We start from the raw sequence: 10,344 nt of genomic DNA, 5'->3' as shown, positions 1-10,344 counted from the left end.
TATAAGAAAGAAATGATATTTACACATATCATATACATACATACATATGTGTTCATCTACTTACCATTTATGTTCAAGTACAAGTTTAATATTTTTTGGTTTTTGTTCAAGGAATAAAGATGTTGCGAATTGCGTTAATAATCACATGTGATTTCCTCTGTGAATTGTTTGGCCATGGCGACACTCCCACGCACACACACACACACACACACACACACACACACACACACACACACACACACACACACACACACACACACACACACACAACAGCCAGAGCAGGAGCTGGAGGCCACCCTTGTTGATTTCCTGCTTAACCGAATTGCGGCTCGTAGCTGGAGCTGTGGATGCTGCTGCTGCTGGTCCAACCACAAAAATGTACGGCTAATTGGATGTCTATGTATGGCGGCATCTGCGTATGGCCATTGGCCGTAGTGGGAGTGTGCATTTCATGTGCGTGTGGCAGGTCTTTGACAGTCGGCGGGTGATTTCCATGCAAATTGATGTTACAGCACAGTAAGCAGGCAATATTTCTGCTTCATTTCATAAATGCGTCCAGGGCCAATACACCAGTCCCCGCCCAGTTTCCCAGTTTCCCCATTCCGAATCGCAAGTCCCAGTCCCCCAACGGCAACCATCCATCCATCCATCCATCAGCTGGCAAAGTTTGCATATCAAACGTTTCACCAGCAGAGGCTGGATGTCATTGCTGGTTGGTGACGATGACGATGACGATGACGTTGACGGCAATCGTGATGATGGTGAACAGTGAGGAGGCTGCCTGTTGACGTGTGTTTTCTCTGCCACTGCCTTAATTTATACATGAATCTACAGCCAATTTGTTTAACTCGCAATTTCGGCGCTATGTATGTGTATGCACGAGTGTATGTACATATGAACATAAATAAGTGGAGAAATGTATTTGCATATGTCCATGTTTCTTCGTGTACTTATGTTCGAGTGCAGACTTTTATAATTGTTTTTATAATCGAATATTTGGCGGATCGAAAGTTATGATTTCTGTTGCCTGCATTTAAGACAAGTTCAGTTTAGTGTTGAATCTGCTTGGAGCTGTGGCAATCCTTTATTTATAACCGAAACACCGTAGAACAAGGCACAAGACCCTGCCATTCCCTGTCTGTGTTTCCTAGTGATACAATAATAATTCCCACAAATTAACCAACTAGTCAAAGGCATACAACCGAAAAGCTACACTGTTTAGGGGGTCAATTGATAGCTGACTGTAGCTGTGGTATTTGTGCACAAAGTACGTAACACTGTCCCCAAGTGCCTGTTACAACACTAAAGTTTTTTCCAAGCCTACTCAAAGCATCCCTACGGATGACTGGCAGATGTCATTAAGTAGAAATCGAGAATTATTTTGCCATATCATCGGCTACATCGTCTCTTTTAATTGCTCCCAAAATACTGGTTGCAAAGCAGCACTTTATGGGCAAAATCAGTTGGCAAAGTTCAAAGCAAATTGCAAAAGTTTCACGTGCAAGCTGCGCTGCAAGTCCGAACAGAACCATTGAAAAGATTTTATTGTAATAACTAAAAAGGTTAGTATTTCCGACACTATGGCCATTGCAAGTATTCCCTGTGACTATTACTTCAAGTAGAATCAAAAATGGATGAGAAAATTCTTACGGAACGACTCCTAAATATGTATGGTAGCCTCGATGCCCGATCATCGGACCAAGTAGCCCGAAAGCAGGAAAAGAAGCTCAAGAAGGCCAAGAAGCCCAAGAAGGCCAAGAAGCCCAAGGAGCCCAAGTATCCCAAGAAGCGCAAGGATCCCAAGAAGCGCAAGTATCCCAAGAAGCGCAAGTATCCCAAGAAGCCCATCGACGGCGTGGCAGATACACAGCAGGTGAGTCAGCAATCGAATCGGAGTTTATGCTTATTCCACACTCAATATTATTTTCACACTATTTTCAGAAGAAAAACACGCAGGCCGATTGCATCTGCAACCGTGAAAGAAAGGTCTACAAATGTGGCGCCTGTACCCGCTTCGTGACTGGACGCGTTGCCAAGGTGTGTGCCGTCCATCCTTCGGAGATATGTTCGATGGACCTTCGTGGGTGTCCCCATTGTGGCTTCAAGTTCTTAACCCAGACCCTTTACAAAGTGGACGACGAGCAGGATCAATTGCAGTAGATGGAGCCGCATAAGCGGAGATACATTATAAGTGTTTCAATAATTATTAAAACTCAGAGAAATATTAATAAACCCAAACACCCTAAAGGGAGATGTTTGCATAAAACAATCGCTTTTCAAACCTTTAATTATTGACAAAGCGGTAAAGTTGTTTGTCATACACATACACATATGTATCTATGTACATTTCGTTGGACCAGAGAGTTCTTTTAGTTACTATTTTCTGTTGTTTGCATTGCTCGCAATAATTAGCAAACGGCAAACGGCAAACCAACAACTACTGAAACAGCGATCGTGTTTAATTGAGCGTGCGCCGGCAGGGCCCACAGAGTTTCTGTTTTGTGTCATTTGTCTTTAATGAAAGGTTGCCCTCTGGCCAAGCCAGACCGGAGCAGCAGACCTGACCAGTCTCCGCTCCGACAGGGCAACCCGAGAACCAAGCCAAGCCGCTTATTGTGCTGTTGTCATTTCATTGTCCTACCAAGCGTCGCTTTTGTTTTAAGTCAACAGCAATTTGTCGATGAAGGCGCAAAAAAAAACAGACAACAAAAAACAACAACACACGCGTGGACACAGGAACAACAGCAGCAGCAGCAGCAGCAGCAGCAGCAGCGACTGATGCATACCCTAAACGGCAGACTACAGTCCACTGACTACTGTTTCGGAACGATCAAAAATAAGTGCATGTGGAACACTATTTTGAGTAACAAACTTATTATGGATGGCTACTGCTTGGTGCCGATTCTTGAACATTTTGGGTAGCTAAATTGGCATCCAATGTGCGGTAAATATTCAACATTGTAGCAATGAAGTTGGCTAACTGAAAGCGAAGAAATAATGTGCAGTCCTTCAATACAGTTCAAGGATTTTGTTCGCTTTTGATACAACTCTTGGAATTGGATCAATTTAGCGATTTACATGGGCTCTACTCTGACCGTTTTTGGCCTTTGCTGTTGCTGCCAGTCAGCTGTCCGGCTATATCCTTGGCTCTGCACTTCAAGGATCGTTTGGCTGGTCTTTGCCTGCAGCGCTGCTTGCATGCGAGCACGCAAGGCGTTTGTGGCCAGGTGAGAGCAGGGGCTCGGTACGGGTACACGGGACATGGTCAAAACTGTTCAAGACAGCCCCCTCCCTCCCTACTGGCTGTGCCCTGCTGCTTTGGCCAACTGGTGGCCAAAGGCAGTTATTCAATATATCAGCTTTTGGCCTAATAAATGCACTAATTGCGGTTAAATGCATTTTGCATGCAATTATTATCATTAGGGGTTGGCTCGCACGTCGTCGTCTCTGTCCCTCTCTACCCTCTACCCTCTACCCTCCACCCTCTGGCCTCTCCCTTCAATTGCCATGCCACCCCCCACACATCGTTTGTAAATTGTTTCGGTTGGTCATTATTTTAATTGCTCCCCGGTACCCACCCACGTCGGGTGCCGAGCTCCCACCCAACCCCTACCAAACGATGCTTTATTTTCATATTATTCTCTTTTATTTAGACAAAAACTTATATGTTTAGCTACTAACATAGACAAAAAAATGCTTTAAGAATACTTTACATATTACAGTTTACATTTTACAGTTACACAACGATTATAGAACTAAGCTACGCAAAAAAAAAATTGGGGAGATTTATTTCAAATTTCAATGCGAAGTTGTCGCTTAGTTGTTGGTTGTTTTTGTTGCTGTCGCTGTTGCTGCTGCTGTTGCTTGGTGATAATACATTTTGTGGTTGGGCCTTAGGTGTACAACATTCCCCTTTGCTTTCGTTTTTTGGCTGCTACTTTTTACAACATTCAAATAAATACTTAAATACTCTAGTTCCACGATTCAAAGATGCTTCATAAAACATTTTCAATAAATTACTTAGATGAAACTCAAAATAGATTAGTCAAGCACACATGAGCATATACACATATACGATTAAATACACACACACACACACACACACACACACACTGAGAAAAGCGCAACCCAATGGGAGCGGATAGGGGGCCATGCGGCGGCTTGCAATTCGCAGAAAGTGTCCTGCCTTAGCTGAAGACTTTACGTGAATGAACAATTCGAAAATGAATTGGAATATAAATAAATTATAGCAAATGAAATGAAATAGATGAAAGATTCCGATGAAAGTTGAACTCGAATTGTGATTGCCTTTCACTTTTATGGCCGTAGCTCGCACTTTTGGGTGCTGGATAATGGGATTTGAGCTTCTAGGCAGCTTCTCTCTTGGCACCGCATGACCCCACTTACATTTGAAGCACACACACACACACACAGACACACACACACACACACATGTACACATACGTAGAACCACACCCTTCTCATTTACTGGCGGCTCACTGTCGACGCTTCTACTCAGACCTGAATCTGATCCTCGTCGTCTGACTGCGCCTGCGAGCAACTGTCCACCGAGCGGCCCGGCGGACTTCCCGGATTGAGCGTGGGACTCGGCGTCGAGGGCGGATGCGGTGGCGATGCTGATGCCGATGCCGATGCCGAAGCCGAAGCCGAAGCAGAGGCGGATACGCCAAGCATGGGCGAGCTGCTGGCCAACGGTTTGAGTGGGCCGCCAGGGGCCGGCACTGCGGACGCTGGCGGTGGACCATTTACGGCGGCTGCGGCAGCTGCTGCATTCTGGTAGTAGCTGCTCAGCGAGGACAGCGAGCTTGATGCTGACAGGTGGGAGAAGGGCGCTGCGGCGGCGGAAGCCAACGGACCGACGCCCACGCTGGGCACACCGGCATACAGGTTGTAGGGCAGGGGCTTCTGCATGGCAGCGGCAGCGGCCGCCTGCCGGTAGTATATATCAATGCTGGTGTGCTGCGTCGCCCCATGCGCGGCGGCAGCAGCGGCCCCAGCGCCGGCAGCTGCCGCATACGGCCAGGCGCCCAGGTACGGTGATCCGCCGTACAGCCGCTGGAATGCGGCAAAATTACCAGCCTCGGCGAGCAGCTCCAGACCCACTGCCGTCTGGCGCTTCCACTTGGTTCTGCACGGAGAGAGAGACACAGAGAGAGAGAGATTGCTTTAGGGTGGTGTTCGCATTGGGTTGGCTCCGGGGGCAGACATACCTTCTGTTCTGGTACCAGGTCTTCACCTGGCAGTCGCTCAGATCCAGCTTATGGGCGAGCTCCTGACGCTCCTGCACGCTCAGGTACTTCTGCCGTTCAAAGGACTTCTCCAGCGTCTGCAGCTGATGGTCGGTGAATGCGGTGCGGGCCTTGCGCTGCTTTTTACTCAGTCCGCTCATGTCATTGGTGGAGCCGCTCTTGATGCTATTACCATCATCATCCTTGCCGCCTGAAAGAAAGAGTAGCAGAGATTTTATAGAAAGTGTATCCATTGATTCGGTCAAAGACATTTAACTATTGAAAATAGTAATCAGCACAAAGGGCCATATGTTCCATGGGAAGCACGAATTTGTTATACTTAATCCCAAATTAAATTCGCATTAATATTCTCATCCTGTATTTGCATTTGCAGTGTCCTCTGGAGCCGCTTCAAAGCGTCCAGTCCGTGTACGCAAATTCAATAGTAAATGGCCAGCCTTGGCAACTGGTCTGACCCAAGGGCGAGGGGACATACAGCCACACAGCCACACAGCCAAGAACTGGCCTCAGACAAACAGTTGCAGGCAGTTACAGTTAGAGGCTCTCGTTTATGGCCACGCAATTGCCGCTTCCGCTCACAAAGCGGTTACCCACCGTCCTGCCCCGCCGCTTCGTTGCCGCTTCGTGTGTGTAAGTGTAATAAAAATGTGTAGCAAAATGTCTAAACTTGCCGCAGCCACTCCACTCCACACACACACAGACTGGGAGCGAGGGAGAGGTGGACCCCTTTTGTGGGCTTTTGTAGGCCCGCTTTTCCACCTTTTTCCGCGAGTTCCGTAGTTCCACCGCGGGGCAAGGCGCTGCTCGTTTGCCATTTAGTACATACAATTTATGTAAATTCATTCGATTGCGGTTCGCTGATAAGCGAGAGCCAGTTTTTGGGCCACGGCCCAGGAGGGCCTGCGAAGAGTACGTTCTATACTCACTCGCTGAAAACTCTCAAGCGTTAAATTATTTAAAACGAAATTATTTGCCAAGTGCCAACCTCGGAGGCAGGCACTGAAATGGACTCCACATTGGTGGAGGAGGAGGAGGAGGAGGAGGAACTGTGCATACTTCCACATGAAGGCAAAGGACAATTAGATTAATATTCAATTTGTTTCAAATTAAAAATCACAATAAGTGATATAAGTGTGCAATGATGTAATGTATAGCTGAGAGTGGGAACGGGAACTCCCTAAACAGATAAAATATAAGACGATAAATGCCTAATTGCAACGATAAATAAGCGACAATAATGCAATTGAATAAAACTCATTTACAATTACAGCAAATTACTCACGAATGCTGGAATTGCCGCCTCGTTAGCTTATTGATTTGCCGGGCGATAATTTGTTGAGCAGCTGATTGACATATTTCAGAGAAAAAGCGTTTTCGCAATTAAAACGTAAAGGTCAATTTATTGCAAACAATGTTTACTGCCAACAGCGAAATAATAATGGAAGGCGCAACAATTGGCTGGCTCCCAAAATGGGGCTTCCTAATTCTGAATACAAATCTAGAAAAATTAGACAATTATTTTGTATAAAAGTGCTGCTAGAGTGTCCAACCATTTTGTTTTACGAAATTGTCAATATTTGTATGTAAATTCTTAAATTCAGGAAATCGACAGAATGTGAAGATAAATTATTATGTCTCTTGCCAGAGCAATCAGATGACGAGTTCAGAGGAATTGAGGGATTCCAACTTTCTCTGGCTGGAGGCGAATCATTTAGGCCTCTCCTCTTACTGTCAGCCAGCGAGGCAGAGAGGGGTAGAGGTGGGCAGTCCAAAAGAGGGTGAGAGGGAGTGTAGTGGACGCGACGACTACCGTTTATAAAACTGCAATTGGCAACAGGAAATTGCCGTAATAAATGCCACTGCCACAAAACAGAGACCAGATGCAGCCGGTGGCGGCGACAGATGAACGGCGACCGGCTGCAAATCGGGAGCCAGTGTGTGTGTGGTGTGTGGTGTGTGTGTGTGTGTGTGTGTGTGGTGTGGGGTGGAGAGATGAGCAAACAAACTGCAACATTTTGTATCTGTTTTGTCGTTGCAGCAACTTCTGCCGTGGGGCATCTATTAAAAGGGTTAAATGCATTTTTATAACAATTTCCACAATTAAATGATTGTCAGGGGCGCAGAGAGGCAGTGGGCGCCTGGGAGGCAGTGCGTGAGAGAGGAACAAAGAGAGAGAGAGAAGCAACGAGAGACATGTAATTATTTGAGATTTTTGTTGTTTTTTTTTTGCTGCGTTTTTAAACAGCATTTTGTTGGTGCAGAGTCGGCAGCCAGCACATTGCCAGAAAAAGGCCACGCCCCCCACTCTGCCATAATGGGCTGTTGCAGTAGTGCAGGTGCATGCCTCAGGGGCAGAGCGTGGGGCAGAGCGTGGGGTTGGGTGCCTCAGAAGCTTCGCAATGACGCAAACAAAGCGTGAAAATGTACGTTTTGTGAGTGTGTGTGTGTGTGTGTGTGTGGAAAAACTAGCAACACGGCAAGAGTCGAGAATGTAAAACGGTCATGCAATCGTTTTTACAGTTTGTTTTGCAAAGCGACATCAGAACGGTGCGGGGCAGAACACAGCTCCCCATGCCATCCCCCCGGAATGACCGGAAAATTATTACCAGGCGCCAACCGGCAAGCACCTTAGATTCAACAAAAGATTTAGGCAACGAACTTCAAGCTATGCACAAAAGCCTCCAATTTAATAAGTTTTGATTTCGAAATGGATAACACTTGCCTGAGGGGAAAATCAAAGCTCGGAGGCAGCAACACAAACTCTTAATTAAAGTCAGGCTGAAGTTGCACTAACAGCTGGCATGCAATTGGATTGCCTTCATATTCATTGCAATAAGCTCCCGATGCCCCAAACAGATTGAGTTATAGCTTTACCTTTGAGTTAGATATAGAAGAAAGAAGATTTGCTGTTTAGATATTGTATTCTGGATCGAATTGGTCGAGTTCTAGCTGATTGAAATGTACAGGAAACTCGGAATATGTCGAAGGTTCTCTGTGTATGCTGCTTGCTCCTCTTATGCCTTGCTCTAATTAATTATAAGTTGCTCAGATTGATAGCAAACCAATGAGTTTGTAAAGGAATGAGTCTAGTAAAGGACTACTTTCAGGTCCAAAAGGAACTGGCCAGCAGCAGCTACACATTTATATTCTAACGATGCGAAACCCACAACCCACAACCCGTTCCCCAAATAGTACAGAGGCTCACCTCACCATTACTACAAACGCTGTGATCGTCCATGTGTCCGCTGCCACTGCCGTCGCCGCCTCCGTTGCCGCTGCCCGCCTCATCGCTGTCGCAGTCATCGTTCTCCTCGTGGTAGTCGCTGCTATCGTCCAGCTCGGTGCCCGTCGGTGCACCCACAACACCGCCGCCGCCGCCGCCGCCGCCGGCGCCACCCACTCCCGCTGCCACTGCTGCTGCGGCCGCTGCTGCTGCCGCTGCTGCTGCTGCCGCTGCATTGTTGCGCGCTGCGGCGGCGGCTGCTGCTGCGTAATGCTGTTGCATGGCTGCCGCGTACTGGGCCACGTTGAGACCGTTGGAGCCCATTTGTGTGGTGGCGCCGATGCCGACGCCAACCGACGGCGCGAAGTGGTTCAGCTTGGCGTGCGGATGATGGACCAACGCATGCGGATGCGGATGCGGATGCTGGTGCGGATGTGGGTGATGTGGGGGTGGTGGGGCAGCCACTGTCGGTGGGGCAGCCACGGCTGCAGGTGGTGCCACTGATGCTTGTGGGCCTGTCGCCTGGGCCACCTCCAAGTGCTCGTCGTTGTTGTTGCTGTTGCCGTGGCTGTGCGTGGGGCTGCTGTCGCCACTGGAGCTGGAGTTGTTGTTGTTGTGGCTGCTGCTGTTGTTGTTGTTGTTGTTGTTCTGCTGCTGGTTGTGGTGCTGCTGCTGCTGCTGCTGCTGCTTGTAGAACGCGGCCGCCGCACTGCCCGCCAAGATGTCGTTGATCATGAACCGAGAGCGATTCGGCTTGAGATTGGAAGAGGTGGTCGACATGTTCACCGCCGGCGGCTGCAGGCCCGGATAGTGGTGATGCAGCGGATGGTGGTGGTGGTGGCTGTGGCTCAGCTGGTGGGGCAGTGGCAGCGGCAGCGGCAGCGCGTGCAGCGGATGGGGCAGAGCGTGCAGCTGGTGGTGCAGCTGTGGATGGTGCACTTGGGGCGTCTCGCTGGGCGACTGGGTGAGTATGCCCATCGAGTCTTTCATTTCTTAAGCACAAAACACACGCTTTTCGGTTTTCCGCGCTTGCCGCGTCTCCTCTTCGCCCGCCCCCTCTAGTTCCACGTCACACTCTGCGCTCGGCCACACGTTTATGGGGCACAGAAGCACAAAAAAAATTCCACAGACTCTGCTCTGTCACTCGCTCACTGTTTTGGGACCTCTTTCTAGGTCTCCGCTGGGTGCTTCAAGTTTTTACTTCAAGTCTTTGCCGTCTGCCGCGGTGGAAACGTCGTGCGCGCTGTGGCTGCCAAAACGAGACTGAACCGCACCTGCGAGCACAGCCTCTGCCTCAGTCCAGGTCTCGGCCTCAGCCAGAGGGTAGCGGCAGAGCCAGAGCCAGTCTGCCGTCAGCGACGGCGTCGTCGGGCTACAATTTTGCCACTTTGTCATAGGCGGGGTGGTGGCTGTGCCTGCCAGCAGCCAGCAGTGGTGGCGGCTCATTGCGCTTGGCCTGCGCTGGAGCGAGAGCGCTCTACTGCTTGACTTCTCCCTGTCATACTCTACGGCTGTCGCTCAGTCTCTCTCTCTTTGCCAGTTGCCGTCTCATTTGCCGTCCCACTCCGGCTTAGGCGCCATGTTGTGAGCGAGCGAGCTGTGAGCGGCGGAACCCACCACATGTCGACCGAGCTCTTGGCCATGGTGGGTTTCGCTTTCGCTCTCTCTCTCTCTCTCTCTCAGCCTCAGTCTCAGTCTCAGTCTCGAGTTTTTATGGCAAGTCGACGAAACTGTGGCAAATGTCGGTCAAATGCCTTCGCAGCTATAATGTTGGACCGATTGGAGTTGCTCTTGGTCTGCTTCTCCTTCGCTTTCCTCGCCTTCTTCTGTCTGTGGATGTTGTCTGACTGC

At 48.9% G+C, this 10,344-nt stretch overlaps 2 protein-coding genes across 3 annotated transcripts; one reads left to right on the top strand and one right to left on the bottom strand.

Moving 5' to 3' along the window:
• The first annotated feature begins 1,666 nt into the window (after positions 1-1,666).
• On the top strand, positions 1,667-2,211 carry LOC117580862 (uncharacterized protein CG13380-like). Its single transcript, XM_034267610.1, has 2 exons — positions 1,667-1,873; positions 1,942-2,211. The coding sequence occupies exons 1-2, from the start codon at positions 1,667-1,669 to the stop codon at positions 2,158-2,160; spliced, it is 426 nt and encodes a 141-aa protein (XP_034123501.1). The 3' UTR covers positions 2,161-2,211.
• Positions 2,212-3,846: 1,635 nt separating this feature from the next.
• LOC117581366 (homeobox protein B-H1) lies at positions 3,847-9,785 on the bottom strand. 2 transcript variants are annotated; one of them, XM_034268499.1, is made up of 3 exons: positions 8,481-9,785; positions 5,232-5,460; positions 3,847-5,149 (listed from the first exon to the last, which is right to left on the bottom strand). In XM_034268499.1, exons 1-3 carry the CDS (start codon positions 9,481-9,483, stop codon positions 4,516-4,518), a joined length of 1,866 nt encoding a protein of 621 aa, XP_034124390.1. In that variant the 5' UTR covers positions 9,484-9,785; the 3' UTR covers positions 3,847-4,515. The 2 variants fall into 2 exon arrangements, with proteins under 2 accessions (XP_034124390.1, XP_034124391.1); XM_034268500.1 differs by lacking the exon at positions 3,847-5,149 and having other exon boundaries at positions 5,272-5,460; positions 8,476-9,785.
• Positions 9,786-10,344: the final 559 nt, after the last annotated feature.

Source organism: Drosophila guanche, unplaced genomic scaffold (genome assembly GCF_900245975.1).
Source record: "Drosophila guanche unplaced genomic scaffold, DGUA_6, whole genome shotgun sequence".
Taxonomy (NCBI): domain Eukaryota; kingdom Metazoa; phylum Arthropoda; class Insecta; order Diptera; family Drosophilidae; genus Drosophila; species Drosophila guanche.
This window is presented reverse-complemented; position numbering and strand designations above follow the sequence as displayed.

What these genes read in the sequence shown, in the direction of transcription:
- LOC117581366 (XM_034268499.1), bottom strand. Translation starts at nt 9,483, where the DNA reads ATGAAAGACTCGATGGGCATACTCACCCAGTCGCCCAGCGAGACGCCC. An exon ending in TCACAGCGTTTGTAGTAATG is followed by an intron (nt 5,461 to 8,480) that starts GTGAGGTGAGCC and finishes TCTTTCTTTCAG; the next exon opens with GCGGCAAGGATGATGATGGT. An exon ending in ACCTGGTACCAGAACAGAAG is followed by an intron (nt 5,150 to 5,231) that starts GTATGTCTGCCC and finishes CTCTCCGTGCAG; the next exon opens with AACCAAGTGGAAGCGCCAGA.
- LOC117580862 (XM_034267610.1), top strand. Translation starts at nt 1,667, where the DNA reads ATGTATGGTAGCCTCGATGCCCGATCATCGGACCAAGTAGCCCGAAAG. An exon ending in GCGTGGCAGATACACAGCAG is followed by an intron (nt 1,874 to 1,941) that starts GTGAGTCAGCAA and finishes CACTATTTTCAG; the next exon opens with AAGAAAAACACGCAGGCCGA.